This window comes from Capricornis sumatraensis, chromosome 10 (assembly GCF_032405125.1).
Source record: "Capricornis sumatraensis isolate serow.1 chromosome 10, serow.2, whole genome shotgun sequence".
Taxonomy (NCBI): Eukaryota; Metazoa; Chordata; class Mammalia; order Artiodactyla; family Bovidae; genus Capricornis; species Capricornis sumatraensis.
Window position 1 is genome coordinate 94,721,729 of NC_091078.1, and position 16,038 is coordinate 94,737,766.

General features: G+C 55.8%; 1 protein-coding gene across 4 annotated transcripts in view; it reads right to left on the reverse strand.

The window, feature by feature from the left end:
* The window catches only part of TEX264 (testis expressed 264, ER-phagy receptor), a 30,897-nt gene extending 18,472 nt beyond the window's left edge, over positions 1-12,425 (reverse strand). The window contains exons 1-3 of one of the 4 annotated variants that reach the window (XM_068982305.1): positions 12,377-12,425; positions 11,313-11,386; positions 8,438-8,729 (exon numbers count right to left, since the gene is read on the reverse strand). In XM_068982305.1, the coding sequence (XP_068838406.1) occupies positions 8,438-8,695 (258 nt within the window). In that variant the 5' untranslated portion in view covers positions 8,696-8,729; positions 11,313-11,386; positions 12,377-12,425. Of the gene's footprint in view, positions 1-8,437; positions 8,730-11,312; positions 11,387-11,503; positions 11,717-11,974; positions 12,092-12,376 lie in introns of those variants that run through there. The other 3 variants (XM_068982307.1, XM_068982308.1, XM_068982306.1) reach the window with 3 other exon arrangements.
* Between the last annotated feature and the right edge of the window lie 3,613 nt (positions 12,426-16,038).

Genomic DNA, 16,038 nt, shown 5'->3' on the forward strand with positions numbered 1-16,038 from the left:
GGCAGCCCACCAGGCTCCCCTGTCCCTGGGATTTTCCAGGCAAGAACACTGGAGCGGGTTGCCATTTCCTTCTCCAATGCATGAAAGTGAAAAGTGAAAGTGAAGTCGCTCAGTCGTGTCCGACTCTTAGCGACCCCATGGACTGCAGCCCACCAGGCTCCCCCATCCATGGGATTTTCCAGGCAAGAGTACCTGGAAACATCTACCACAGGCTAAACAGAGAAATGGATGGAAGGCCAACTGACAGTCCCCTCTCCAGCCCCTGGCCTACCTGGGTTTGGGCCCCACGGTCTTGATCACCTCAGTGGCTCCAGCTCCAATCCTCCTCAGCCCCCCAAAGGCACCAGGACACTGTGATCATCCTGCTTAGCACCTCTCAATGGATCCTCCCAATTCACCTCTATCTAAGATGAAACTCCTGAGGCCCGCATGCGAGGCTGTCTCAGAGCGGTCCACACTCAGTGTTGTGTACACACTGCCCGGCTCTGTCCACACACTCACCGAGCGCGCCTTCTCTGCATCCCTAGCCCTGAGTAGGGGCCGAAAGCCAGGTGGGCAGGCGCCCACTAAGCATCTGAGTGGCAGAGGGAGAAACAAATCCAGGCTCTGGCCAGCCAGCCTTGCCAGCCTCCTCTCCCACCACACCCCCACACATGCCCACATGGAACTATTTGCAGCTCGCCAAACATGCCACATCCTCCCATGCTTCCTCCCTTTGCGTAGGCTACTTCCTCTGCCTGGAATGTCCTCCTAACCCTATTTCTGAGTCCCTTCTGCCTGGGAAACTCCCCCATCCTTCAAGATTCAGCTCAACCCTCCTCCGAAAGCTTCTGCTGCTCCTCGCTGGGCAGGCCCTCCTCTCTGATCCCCAAACGCTCACTGCAGGGAACAGGTCTTGGGCTGCCTGTAACTGGTGGCCTCTCCCTCTCCCCACCACTCCAGACCTCTAGGCAGAAGGGAAGTTCTTCAGCAACAGTACAGGTATGCCTACATGCACACACATGCACATATGGGCTCTGCATCATGAGCAAACCTCTGCTCCCTCCACTTTGACAGAGGAGGAACTCTTGTCATGGGGGAGGGAGGCAGCCAATAAGGAGACAGAGCTCCTGAAATCCTGGGCACAAGTGCTCCTTTCCTGCCTGGGCACCTTTTCAATTCTATGTGAGAACACTTCCTGCCCCTCCCCTGTCCGAGGGGCTAAGGGGCAGCCTAGGAGGTTACCCAGCACGCCCACCACCTGCTGAGCAGCCCCATACCGAGAAGAGTTGGGAGCCAGCCGAACCAGGTACCAGCAAGGAAGAGATGGGACAGGTCCTAAGACCAGCTGGGCAGTGGCAAGATTGGTCTCAGAGCAGGGGAAGGCTTTCCTGGGCTCCCAGCACAGCCCAGGCCTTCCCTCAGGGGAATGGCTCACTGAGGTTGTCAAGGGCCCAAAGAGGAGGAGTGTCCTGATGGCTGGAAATCCCACCCCCCGTTGTTCAGTGCAGTATCCTTTTTGGGCCTGACCTTCGGAAGGCAGCCTGGGCCTTCCAGATCTAAAGGCCTTCTCCCTTTCCTCCCCATATCGATCATTTGGGTAGCTAAGCTCAGAACAAGAGCTGGTGCTCAGAACTAGCACCAGCAAGGAACCATACCAGGGAAACAGGGTGGTGGCCAGACCTACCACCAACTTGGGTAAGTGAGGGGACCATCCAGAATCTGCCCTCAGAACACAAGTGCTAGGAAAGAGATCCCAGAGTACCTCCTTCGGGCTGTGAGGCCTCCTGAGCCCTAGCCCAGTGAGAAGAGGGCTTGGAGCCTACAGCTTTCGAGTACAGTCTGACCCCACTGGCGCTTCTGGAAAGGCCTTGCAGTACCCTGCTGTGTGACGTCAGTGAAGAGATGGTCCCTGCCTGGCCACAATCTCAGTGAATCTGGAAACTGGACAAGATCAATAAATTTCAGGATCCAAGAAGGAAAAATGGTTTCAGCTAGCCCAGACCAAACCCAGCCCTCAGGATCAATAGGAATGGCCCGCCTCGGGTCTGTAGCCTGCATAAGCTGACGGGAAGCTGCCCTGTCCACCAGTCCAAGGCCCAGAAGGCTACTAGACTCCTTCCTGGCAGGCCCACCCAGCCCAGAGCTGCCAGGGAGTGGGAGCAGTGGGGCAAGGCCGTTCACTTGCACTGGTGTCCCCTGTAGAAGAGATCAGCCAACCCTGACCATTACTACAGGGTGAATGGTGGGCTTGTACCCTCCTGCACGTTGCACGTCAACACAGCAAGCCCCCAGATCCAACCTCCCTGAGAAGGTCAGCCCCAAAGGCACGGTGGAACTGGCACTAGGCAGGAAATGGTGACACAGACAAGCGGGTTAGAGCACAGGACCCACACTTCAGGCTTGAGGGGAGGGAAGTCAGCAGGATGCCACCCTCCAGAGGGGGGACCAGGGGCTGCTGGGAGCTCCCATCTAGAAGTCTTTCAGGGCCTTTCTATTTTCACCCTCAAGCATAATCCTAAGGATATCAGCTGGCATCTGACATGGTGCTCACCACTGGCCTCAGTTGCTGCCTTTTAGGCATCAGCTCATTATATCCCTGAGACCCAGGGAGTAAAGCTGTTCAGCAAAGGGCATCCAGCAAGGCAATGTTGGCATCAGGGTTCAAACCCAGGCAGACTGACTCCAGAACCACGCCACATACAATCCACAGCCACTGGGGAGCCCAGGAAATAGGCCTTGCCAAGGGATGGCCTGGGGCTTCCCAAGTGGGTAGGGGTAAAGAATCTGCCTGCCTCTGCAGGAGATGGAAGAGATGCGGGTTCAATCCCTGGGTCAGGAAGATACCCTGGAGTAGGAAATGGCTGCTGCTGCTGCTGCTAAGTCACTTCAGTGGTGTCCGACTCTGTGTGACCCCACAGACGGCAGCCCACCAGGCTCTGCCGTCCCTGGGATTCTCCAGGCAAGAACACTGGAGTGGGGTGCCACGTCCTTCTCCAATGCATGAAAGTGAAAAGTGAAAGTGAAGTCGCTCAGTCGTGTCCGACTCTCAGCGACCCCAAGGACTGCAGCCCACCAGGCTCCTCCATCCATGGGATTTTCCAGGCAAGAGTACTGGAGTGGGGTGCCATCGCCTTCTCCGAGGAAATGACACCTCACTCCATCATTCTTGCCGGGGAAATCCGATGGACAGAGGAGTCTGGTGGGCTGCAGTCCACGGGGTCACAGAGGAGTCACAAAGAGACGACTCAGTGACTGGGCACAGGGCGGAGGGGCCTGCACAAGGGCTTCTCCCCACACTGCACCTTCTCACACGGCCCAGGACAGCTGCAGAAGGCCAGGCCACAGGCAGGCAGAGTACCTACAAGCGTCATGTCTCCATGGCATAAGGCCCTCGGAGGAGCAGATGTGGCGGGTGGGTGTGTATGCGCACGTGCCAAGACGGCTGAGCACCTAACAGGAGCTGGGTATGTGGCCTTATCTAGTGCCCCCCAAAAAGTAAAATTCTGAAGCAGAGATTCTCAGAAAGACCAAGGGACTTGTGCTCAGTCACATGCTGGTAAGCAACGGAGCCTTGATTCCAACCCCGAAGGCTACGTCCAAAGCCCTTTCCTCCACTCCTCACCCCTTCTCCTTCCCAAGGCCAGCTCTGTTGGGAGCGAGTCTCGCCTTTCTACAGCTGCCTGCAGTTAACCTGCTATGAGCAAAGGCCTGGGCTGCATGCGGCAGGACTATCGCCATGGGATAGCTGGGTGATGATGGTCTGGGCCTTCAGGAAGCACCAGCTCAGTCCACATCCCCCTTGCCTGTCCTGAGGGTGCAACCCCTCACCCTGCCCTTCTCAGGCTCCATGTGGCCTCAGTGCCTTCAGGGGGAGCAGGGGACCCCATCCCCATACCCACCGAAGAGAAAACACGGCACAGGCCAACGTCAGGAAACTCTTACTCAGCCCCTGCAGATTTGGTGACCCCCAGGCCGACTCTCACAGGGACTAGGGGAAGAAAGAAACTTCAGTATGGTCCAGCTTACTAAAGGGGCCTCCCCAGTGGCTTATCCATAACGAATCTGCCTGCCAACGCAAGAGATGCAGGTTCAATTCCTGCATTGGGAAGATTCCCTGGAGAAGGAAATGGCAACCTGTTCCAGTATTCTTGCCTAGGAAATCCCATGGACAGAGGAGCCTAGGGGGATACAGTCCATGGCCTCACAGAGTCGGACACAACTGAGCATCTACACAACAACAAGCTAACTAAAGGCAGAACCCAATCGCCACCAGTCCCCTCCGCCACCCCCTCCATGCCTGGAGCAAGCACTCCCTCCTAGGCCTTGATCAGGTAAGCTGAACAGGCTGCCACGCCCCACTTGCCTCAGCCAAGCTCCCCACAAAGGGCGGGCAAGCAGGTTACTTAAGCCCCAAATAGCAGCAGAGATGGCAGCAGCAGAGGGTGGGGCAGGAGGAGGGCCAGGCTGTCAGACGGGACAGGCCCACAGGCATGGTGACAGCAGCCCGACCTCTAGGGCCTGGTCACAGGTCAGAACTGGTCAGGATCAAATGAGGTGTGCAGGGTCCTCTCCAGCGCCTTGCCAACAACCAAGGCTCCCAGAGGGACCAGGCCTAGGAGGGGAAGCGAAAGTCACTGTCCAAGTAGGAGAGAGAGAGCACGACAGAACTGTGTGTATGTGTGTGTGTGTGTGCGCGCGCCACCAAGGCCCTCAGGGATGGAAAACAGAATGATTCCTCTGGCACAAGAATCACTAGCCCAGATTTATAGGCTCCTCCCATATAGAACTCCAAGATATAGGGCTCGCCAGCTAACTGACATCCACACATAGACAGGTCTCTCCAGGATATACAGCATCTCACGTGAAAGGGTCCATCCACAGCAATGCCAAAATCTTGCCTTGTTGGTGCCCTTTCCTGTGTTACTTCCTGGGCCCTGAGCCAGACCAGGGGAGCCTTGCCAGGCCTTTCTGAGGAACCAACCTCCCTCTGTCCAGGTGAGACCTAGAAGGGGCGTGGCTGGGAGCTGTCAGTCCACACCTCACCGGGGTGGCCACCCCTCACCTGGTCACTCACTGCCCCACTCAGAGCCTGAAATAGCCTCACTCCCTCCCACACTCAGAGAAGCCAGGTTCTGGCTCCTGTTGTGTTGTGCTGGGCTGTGCTGGGGAGGGCGGAGTGGGGATGGGACACTCCACAGCTCAGCCACATCCTGTCCCTTCCTCCTGTGAATCACAGCACGCAGGGCCCCATGCTGGACACTGCTGTGCTGGGGGAGGCAGCCAGGGAGCAAAAAGCTTCGCTTCTCAGCCTTCCCCAGGACTGGAAGAGGCCTCTCCTTCAGGCTTCCCTGACACCTCTAATATCCATGGAGAGGGCCTGAAGGCTGCATCCCTTGGTCCCCACTGTGTACCAGTGCCCAAGACAGAGTGGCACAGACCAGATGCTCAAATATGTGTTAGATGCAAATAAGAAAGCATAAGTAAACTTGGTGAGATAGTACTGCACCATTTGCTAATGACTGTTAGTCTCCTCCCCATGGTATCAGCACTGTGGACCCAGAGGCCCCAGTTCTCATGGACCCATCAATCTGTGGTAGCCATGAGAACATGAATCCTGGGGGTCCAGGGTCCCCTGAACCTTCTAGGATCTCTGCCCAGGAGGTGAGCCATCCCAGGTGTTAGGGTGTGACTCAGCTCTGAATGGGGACACAGCTTACTTCCCGAGTGACCTAGGACTGGGATAGACAGGATCAGAGGGGCTGCTCTGACTATGTGTTCATTCTCTGTGCCAACCCGATGGTCACAGCCAGGGCTAGGGCCTAGGCCTGGGTTATGAGTGCCCAGCCTAACAATCCTCATCACACCTAATTAGCATGAGTGTTTTTTCCACCCATTTTTTGTTGTTACAACTTCTGATCCTCAACCACAGCACCTCAAGGCGCTGTGCTGTGCTGTGCTTAGTCACCCAGTTGTGTCTGACCCTGCAATCCCAGGAACTATAGCTGGCCAGGCTCCTCTGTCCATGGAATTCTCCAGGCAAGAATACTGGAGTGGGTTGCCATGCCCTCCCCCAGGGGATCTTCCTAAACCAGTCATCGAACCCAGGTCTCCCGCATTGCAGGCAGATTCTTTACCAGCTGAGCTACTAGGGAATGCCTCACCTGTCACTTGATTTAACCCTTGCCAGCCAACCTAAAAACAGGTGTTTTTAACATTACTCTGCAGATGAGGAAATGCAGGTTCAGACAGGTTATGTGCTATGCCCCAAATCACCCAACAGGACAGTGGTGAGACAGAATCAGAACCCAGGACTGCTAACCTCAAGGCTGTGCTCTCAGGCCATGGGCCCTCAGACTGGTACCCAAGTCAGGATGTGCCTAGCCAAGCCTGGAAATCAAGACCCAGCCCAGAGAGTCTATCACATCCCCAGGAGAGCTGTGTGGTTGACTTCTGGGAGGTGGCTGGGTTAGGAGGCCATGGGGAGGGTGCCCCATGCCAGGATTCTTCTACCTCACTCTTCCCTGAGCCAGTCTTTGGCAATGACCCAAAGGTACCACAGCCCTCTGCCATTCTGGAATTAACACCTCCAATCCAAGAGGTAACATACGGCTTCTGGAACAGGACATGCTGATGAGGAAAGACAAGGACCCTTGTCCCTCCTACTGAGCTCCTGCAGAGGGTTCCAACTGGGTCAGATGTGGGAGGAGGGGCAGGGACCAGGGGAAGGTAGCGGAGAGACTTGCACAGCAGAACCCGGCCAGGGTCGGGATCCGGCGTCTGGTCTAGGAGCTTCCCACAGCCCAGAGCTGCCCCATCCCACTCGGGTCTCAGTGCCATCTCCTAGTCACGTGACCTCGAAACTTCCATGTCTGCTCATCCCTCAACCAGGCCAAGCCGCCTCTCACCTGGACTCAGCCCAGTCTCAACGGCCCCCTGCCACTCTCCTCCCCTCGCCATGTACTTAGCTTCCTAAATCAAAAGTGGCAAACTGTGCCTTACCTGTCCTCCCAACCCGCTGTTCCTCCCACTGCCTGGCCCAGCCAAGCCTTCTACATCGCTCTCCACCCACGTTTTCACTTGCCACACTTCCTGTTAAGTGCTCTGCAGTTCCCTTCGCCAGAAGGCCCTTCCCAGTAAAGTAAAATTATACTCATGGCAGACCTCCTCTCTGAGCCTCCATGGGAGACTTGAGGCAAACCCAAGCTCAAAGTTCCATGAACATTGAACACAGTACAGTGTCTTGGTGGACATTCATTTTTATGGGCTGACTTGCCAACCCCACAGTTTCCTGAGGGTAGGGCCAGGTGTGTTCATCTCCAGAGTGCAGGTGTCAAGCAGAACCTGGCAGAGAGAGGGAGTCAGCATATCCTTGTTTCGACTGAGCACCCCAGTGAGGCCCGCTCAACACGCAGTGTGGAGGCTATAGGCCTTGCCCACTTGAGCTCTCCAGGCAAAGAAACCAGAGCTGGGGATTCCCAACACCTGGTTTGCCAAGACTCAGAGCTGCCAGCCCATGCAGCAGTGGGCAGCACCACCCCCACAGCATGGCAGGAAGCCACATTGGTGAGCCCTGACTCACCACAGGCTGTAAGTACAGCCAGACACCCACAGGGTGCCTGTGATGCCAGCTTAGTCCTGACCCCAGCATCCCAGACAGCTCACCAGGCTCCAGTTGCCCCCAAGGCCCTCTCTGAACTAGGCAGCTTGACATCCAAAGAAATACCTTGTCCCTGGGTGAGGGACCATCATAATGACTGTAAGATTTTATTTCCTTTCGGCAGAAGAGCTGAAAGAGGGAAGGCAAAGAAACAAGTGTGTGTATGTGTGTGTGTGTGTGTGTGTGTGTGTGTGTGTTAGTTGCTCATTGTGTCCAACTCTTTGCTATCCCATGGCCTGCAGTCCACCAGGCTCTTCTATCCATGGACTTCTCCAGGCAAGAATACTGGAGTGAGTAGCCATTCCCTTCTCCAGGGGATTTTCCCAACCCAGGGATTGAACCCGGCTCTCCTGCATTGCAGGCAGATTCTTTACCTTCTGAGCCACCAGGGAAGCCCCCGATGAAACAAGATACAACCCCAAAGAGAGGGCAGCATCTGAATAGCCTGGCTTTAGAATGCTGGCTTCAAATGGGAATGAAAGAAGGCCAGAAGAGGAAGCAACAGGGCAAAGCCCCGGCAGAGCCTAGGGACTCACAGTGGCACTCAGAAGTTCGTGGGAGCCGCAAGGCAGGGACACGAGACTGGGACAAGTAGAAAGCCAGCACATGGATGCAGGCAGCGGAAGTCCAGACTAGATCTGGAAGGAGCTTCAAGGTCAGAGAGGAGGTGGTCTGCACGGCCAGCTCAATGATTTCCCCACCCATTCCTCAGAAACCAAAACACCCCTAGCCCAACAAGCCCTGCCCCACGTCTGTCCAGGGGGAAGAACCCCAGCCAGGGCACAGGAGGCTCCTTACCATGTGGGGGTTGTCATAGTAGACAGCAATGGAGCGGAGCTTGGGGGAGATGCTGCAGCTCTCCGTGAAAAGCGGCCCAGTCTCACCGTAGGGCCCCACGTGGAACTTGTAGGCCACGGTGACGTTGCGGATGGGGGGTGAGCCAGCACTCACTGTCACCCCAGCCAGCAGCCCTGAGTACCCGGCAAAGGCCAGCAGCGTCAGCAGCAGCAGCAGAGTCAGGCCCCCAATCAGGCCCAGGAGGAGCAGGTCCGACATGGCTCTGTGCCCCCCACGCCACACCCCAAGGCAGCTGCAAAGGAGACAGAAGGGAGAGGAGGCTGGTAGCCTGCTCTGACCAACGTGCCTGCCTGCCCGCCAGCCAGCTGTGGCCCAACCTCAGCCCTGCCTTGGGTGCTCTGACCCGGGAGGGGGAGGAGCCGGAGGTGTTTACACACACAGTGACCTAGAAGGGAGCTACAAAGGATGACTGAAGCCACAAGCCTCTTTATTTCTTAATCACAACTATGGAGACTCTCCGAGCAACTCTGTCAGCTGGCAGTCGTGGTCACACCTGGGGAAGCTGAGTCACGGAGAGGCGCAGGAGTGAGTCAGCGGGGGACACGTGTCTGGCCCATCAGGGGCGGCTGATCGTACTTCGGCCCTGATCAGCTGCCCCTGATGGGCAGGTGTCAGCCTGCCCGCCAGCCTTTTCCCCACACTGCCTCTTCCTTACAACTGAGACACACTGCCTGCCCAGCCTCCCCAAACCTTGTGAGCCACTGCCAGAGGGAGGAGGGGCAAGCACAGGGCCCTCTTATTAAAAGTAGGGAAACCATGAGGAATGAAACCTCAGGGGGAAAAAATGTGCCACAGGAAGGGGCTCGCATAGGAAAGTCTCTTTGACTAAACACATCTGTTCCAAGAAATACTGCTATCCAACAAGCTCATCCATCCAGAACCAAAGGAGAGGCCAGGTTAAAGGGGGCCTGAGCAGCCAGAGCAAAGTCCAGCACTATGCTTCCTGGACTTGCTGAGCTCCCCAGGCTAAGAAGCTTCATCCCACTTCTCCAGTCCACAGAGCAGAGGAAGAGGCAGAGGGAAGCAGCCTAGAAGTGGACACACAACAGGGAGGGTGCATCCCATGGGGGAGGGGTGCTGGCCAGGCAGGAAGTCAGACGTGGGGTCCAACGGCTGCTCCGCCCCGCCCCTTTCCTTCCCTTCTCCCCAACAGCTCTGGATGTTTGGAATTTCATTGTGGGGGTTCAGCTCTCCCCCACTGACCTCCTGTACTAGGTAGTTCACAGAGAGGCATCATGTAGGTTTGCTAGGGGGTGTCTTTTCCTTTCTGTGTATGTCATTTATCTGATGATTCTCCCTCTTCCTCACTGGACCTTCCCTGCTTCACCTATTTGCTATCTGCATGGTATAAGCAATAAAGATACTCATTTTAGGGGAGGGAAAAAAAAAAAAAGCAGAGAAGATATCCAAGAGCAGGCTGAAGGACACAACCCATAGGCTGGTGTATGAGCCATTCCAGACAGACTGCCCAGACCTCCATGCAACTTGGGGCCAGAAGACTAACGCTCTTAGAGGGTTTGAGCTCCATCACCCAGGGTGGGGGCGGTGGGGGAGGAACACACCACAGAGAAGACTATAGGGTTCAGGAACAGAAAATCAACCCTGCAGCTCTATGGAAAACTTAGGTGTATGGAATAATTTATTCCCTGTGGCTTCTGGGTCTCAAAACTTCTTTCAGAAGAACTGTCTTTGCAGTCAATGTGCACAGAGCGTTTGTCTCACAGAAACGGACAGTAAACTTCTAGACCGTTGGCATCATGACCTTGCGTTGTATCGCAATGGTCTTTTCACCCACCCTTCCTCCTACCCTACAGTTGCACTTTCGGATGCATTCTTTGTCTTCCTCAACTCGCCTTCAGTTAGTTTCACACCTGATTTCTTTGATGATGATAAGAAAGTGAAAGAAAGAAAGTGAAGTCGCTCAGTCTTGTCTAACTCTTTGCAACCTCATAGACTGTAGCCTACTAGGCTCCTCCGTCCATGGGATTTTCCAGGCAAGAGTACTGGAGTGGGTTGCTGTTTCCTTCTCCGGGGGATCTTCCCAACCCAGGGATCAAACCTGGGTCTCTCACATTGCAGTCAGACACTTTACTGTCTGAGCCACCAGGGAAGTGGCACTGTCTGAATATTAAAACACAGCTACTTCATTAATCCTCAAAACCAGATGGGTATGGATCAGAAAACAAGTGGTTAGAGATTAAGAGACTTGCCCAAGGTCACAAAGGTACTAAACAGAACTGCCTGGACAAAATGCAGGCAATGAGAATCCAGGTAGTCTGATTCCCCCATTTCCACTTCTCTCCTCCCTGGGAACAGGACTTCCAGAAAAGCTCAAAAATTTAATCTATGTTGGACATCTCTGAATGTCCTGAATTGGACATCTCTGAATTGGAGAAGGAAATTGCAACCCACTCCAGTGTTCTTGCCTGGAGAATCCCAGGGACAGGGGAGCCTGGTGGGCTGCCGTCTATGGGGTCGCACAGAGTCGGACAGGACTAAAGCGACTTAGCAGCAGCAGCAGGACACCTCTGAACCCAAGGCTCTTAGCTGGAAGCTCTCAGCATCTAAGTCTCCCACTTGTCTTGGGAGTGATCAGCCCTCTGGCCCTTGCTCTCTCCGCTGCACACTTCCTGTCTCTTCAAAGGAGCTTAGTTCCTGGAACCCTTCTCTTCCTCTCACTTCCTAAACTTCCTAGACACTTCCTAAACTGGTCAAAAGAGGCGGGGAATGTACCTGGGGTCCCCGCTGAGCTCTGGGCAGAACGGGAAGGAGGTGGGGCAAGAGAAAGGGAAGAAGAAGGGCTGGAGAAGCTCACCTCTAAAGCCAGGCTCACTTTAGCAACTCATGGCATCCAGCGCGGCAGGGGCCAAAGCTCCAAGTGCTCCAGGGCTGAGGGCAGAAAGAAAATAACCACTAAGCCGGGCGCCCTGCCCTAACTGATCTCTTATCAGGGAACGCCCACAGGGGCCTCGACAAGAACTCTCCCCTCCACAAGACGTGGTGTACCTCCACCACGCCCTCAGACCCCTTAGGGAAATCAGAAGCCAGATTCCGCCTGAAAAATGTCAGCTCTTCACTAGACTTCTGGGCATACACCTCTGTACTTGGAGCGTCCTCTTCCTGGAGGGGTCCAGCCACCGCGCCTGGCCCTAAGCCAACCCCTGCCGCTGACCCTGGGCAGGCTGTGACCCCTCTCGGTTTCTCCTCGGGTCAGAGGCCGGAGCAGACAATCTGGGAGGGCCGCCCCGCGCTGGCTTCCTGAAGCAGCTCACGTGCGCCGCGGCGGCTGGCCCGCCCTTAAAGGGCCAGCCACAGGCAAAACTTTTAGTGCCAAAGATTTGAGAATCAGAGGGGCCTGCGAGGGGAGGAGAGGCTGCCTCCACTCTGCAATCACGGCGTCCAGCCCCTGCTCACCCTCACCTCGCTCTGTAACCAGCCCTTTCCTTTTCAGCCACGACCTCTAGGGGTCCCACGCACCTCTGCAACTTACAAGGAAGTTAAAGTTTTCAGCCACCGCTGTGTGGCGCGGCCTCAGGAGACAGGGGCGGAGTTTACGTGCGGTTCTGGTCCAGTTGTCGGACCCCGCCGCCCACCCCCACCCCTTCGCCCGCCCCGGAGTCCCTAGTCTCCGGTTGTGCCGTGCACCGGTGGCCGAGGCAGAGGGTGGCCCGAGATGGTAGAGTGGTCCAAGGTCGCGTTCGGGCCCTTGGATGAAGCCGGGACGAGCTGTGGGCGTGATGAGATGCAAAAAGCGGTTGGGCCGGGGTCACGGTGGGGACGCGGGTGGCCCTGAGGTCGCGCCCAGGCGCACGGAGGTTCCAAGCCTCTGGCGCGTGTAGAGCCGCCCCGGCGAGGACACCTCCCAGACCTGGCCCTCACCTCAGCGGCCACCAGCCGCCGACGCCAATCCGCGCACGCGGCTTGGTCTCGGAGCCTGCGCGCGCCCGCCGCGCACGCTCGCTCCGCCCCCTCTCGCGGCAGGACGTGGCCGTGGCCGTGGGCGCGTGCGCGCGGGGCCCAAGGGCGGGGCCTGCCCCGCCCCGTGTCCATGGCAACAGACGTATGCCTGTCCTGCTGAGCGGTCAGGGGCCAATGCCACCCTGTACTTTCCTGCCTCCCACAAGCTACTGGGCTGCAGGTCGACGGTGACTTAGAAACAATCTTTTAACTTCTGGACTGTCGAGAGTGCCACGACAGGAGAGGGGAGTAGAGAGGCAGTCTGGGGTCCCAAACGGCTGCACCGGAGGGGATCCTTGGCAGAGGTTGGGAAGCGCAGCACAGCAGTACACCTCTGGCCTTTGTTTCACCCTAGGTACTGTCACTTTGTCTCACTGAGGGCTTCCCGACAGACCTGGGAACCGAGCAAGGCAGGACCACTTGCTCCCATTTTACAGCTGAAGCTCACAGAGGAAGCGGGATCCCATCTCGGACAGCGCAGATAGCAGCTACCTCCAAGACTCGGCGTCTACCTCTCCCCTCTTCTGCCCCCCTTCCCCCCGCCAAACGGAGCACAGAGGTGATCATTCTTCCATCCAACATTTATTGGGCATCGCTTCCTGCTAGTACAGTTCTAGGGGCTGCGGATACTAAATGAACAAAATCAAGGCCCTGACCTCCTGAAGCTCACCGGGGTGGCGGGGGGGGCTGGGGGGGGCACTCCACCTTCCAGGTTCCTCCTTCAGTACCCTAGAGGTGGATGGGGGAGGCCCGTCTGCCCTTTTAAGTTATGTACTCTACACACACACACACACACACACACACAGTGTGCGTGCTCAATCGTGTCCTACTCTTTGCGACCCCATTGCACTGTAGCCCGCCAAGCTCCTTCCTCTCCATGGAATCTTCCTGGCAAGAATACTGGAGCGGGTGGCCATTTCCTAATCTAGGGGATTTTTCCCCACTCAGGGATTGAACTCGTATCTCCTGCATTGGCAGGCGGATTCTTTACCACTGCACCAAACCCCAAGTCAACTGTAAGCTCCTTGAGGACACGTTCAATCTTCAGCTAGTGTTTTTGCTGCTGCTAAGTCACTTCAGTCGTGTCCGACTCTGTGTGACCCCATAGACAGCAGCACACCAGGCTCCACCATCCCTGGGATTCTCCAGGCAAGAACACTGGAGTGGGTTGCCATTTCCTTCTCCAGTGCATGAAACTGAAAAGTGAAAGTGAAGTCGCTCAGTCGTGTCCAACCCTCAGCGACCCCATGGACTGCAGCCTTCCAGGCTCCTCCGCCCATGGGATATTCCAGGCAAGAGTACTGGATTGGAGTGGAACTACAAAACAACAAAGCATTCTTCCAGGGCCCCAAAGATAAAACCTCACCCTCCTGAGAGGCCCAGTCCTGCAGTGGAGGGGATGGGGCAGGGGACAACTCTGCTCATAAGCTTGTCTACATGACAGGCCAGATCAAGAGCTACTTAGGTGCTCCTCACACAGAGGACTGGTTGGGAAGTGAATCATTTTTTGGGGGGATCCCACTATACTAGCAAAGGGTAGACCGAGCATATGGAGGCACTTGTAGCTGGTTTCTTTTCCTTCTACTTCACACTGTTCTGTCCACAGGAAGGGAAGACTGAACCTCATCTTCAGGGCTCTGGGCCAACCAGAATGGGTAGCTGACTTCTCAGAGGCACTCAGGGCTGGGCTGGCAGGATTGTGGCAGTTGTGTTCTACTGGTGGATATTAGGCAGATGATCAAACCCTCTGGTGCCCCCAGGCAAATGGATATGAAGGCATTTCCTGTGCGACCAGGAAGGGCTGGCTACTGCCTCAGACGAGACAGCCTCTCTCTGCATGGTCAGTTCTGCTTCTCAGAAGCTGATGAACTTCTCCCAGGAAACCGTTGTCTGGAGAGGCCCTTTCATCTTGTCCTCTCTGTTCACTTCCTTGAGCGTGGTAGGGGAACTCCAGAGCCCCACGTCAGAGTTCAGGATGTGTCTTAGGAGCCTCAGCACCTCTGTGGTGAAAGCAGAGTTGGCCTGTGACGGGCTGCAGGGTACCAGGCTTCACTGCAGGCCGCTCTCAGCAAAGCCAGCTCTGCCCTTGGTAGGGTTCCTGCAAGGCCTCTCCTAGCCAGCAGGGGACAGCAGTCCAGGCACTCTCCACTACCCCTAGTAGCATGTCTGAGCAGAGCTGATCGCCTAGCCTCTGGGATCATCTCCCTCCCCCATGCTCCAGTCTGTCCTGTCTCCCAACAGCCTGTATTCTTTCATGAGCCCAGATTTGGCCTTGGTCTCCTCCTTCCTTCCCTGTCCAAACATTTCCCACAGAAGCTCTTTAACCTTCCTGTAGTAAATTCCAGACAGTGTTTCCCCAAACAGGAAACAAAGCGTAGACAACCTCCTCCTCCTCCCTCTTCAGGTTGGTTCTCTCTGAAGCGGTGATTAGATCCTCTAATTCAGATGACAAATGGAGAATGCACATGCAATGTAAGATGCTCTGCAAGCCCTGCCGCCAGCCATCTCCCACCCTCTGAAGGCCAACCCCTGGCCACTCACAGCCTAGTTAGGGCTACCCCTGCAGGACTCGCCATGACTGAGGGACCAGCCAGCCTCAAGCCACCTGGAGTCAGCTTTGCTATTTCCTCTAGAGCCAGGAAATGCAGTTTTCTTCAGGTGAGTCAAGGCAGAAAGTCTAGTGAACACCACAGCATAAAAAGAGCCTGCCAGCCAACTGTCTTCTGTTCCCACCCCCAGAGGTGCCATCTCAGCATCCACACTGCTCTAAGTTATATCACCCAGCCACAGAGCTGTTCAGACAATTCCTTGATTAAACAACACTGCCTTCTTCAGTTTACATTTTATTTTACAAAAAGAGAAATAAAGAAAACTGATAGGCAGTTATACTGACTTACAATTGTTCTGTTTGCTTTTTTAAAAAAGTGACATGAAACACAAGTAAAAATAAATACGTCATAGAAACAGCCAGTTGCCCAGTCTCTAGGGCAGGAGCACCTGCCCTGCTGAGAGAGGAGGGAAGCCCGTGATCACACCAGCAGCTGGAGCACTCAGCTACAGGTGCTCCTCAAAGCCAGGCGCAGGTCCCAGGCCTCAGGGGGGGTCCTGAGGAAAGAAGACGGAAAACCAAAGCCAGGTGCCAGGTCCCTAGGGCCACCTCATCTCCCCCTGACTCCCCCTGGCAGCAGTGTGGCCTTAGTGGTTATCCATTGCAACCCCCTCAACCCACCGTGGACCCCCTTCCCCGACCCCTCTGGAGAGGGTACAGGAAAAACACAGTCGGGCAGGCTGAGGGGATTCTTCTGGTGAGTCCCCAGCCCACCCTGAGTAACACAACCAGACAAGTCAGTTTACACCCGTGTGCACATAAGCATGTGTGCACACACACACTCTACCACACACACACACACACACACACAAACCTGGACTGAGCTCTCTTCCAGGGGAGGGCCCTAGGTCAGGTCACAGTATGAGGTCCCCTCTTCTGAATATTATCCCAATAGTGGTAACGGAGTACTCAGATCTCCCCCGGCCCCATCACTACCGCCTGTCTAGTTACCTCTCCCCCACACACTAGATGATGA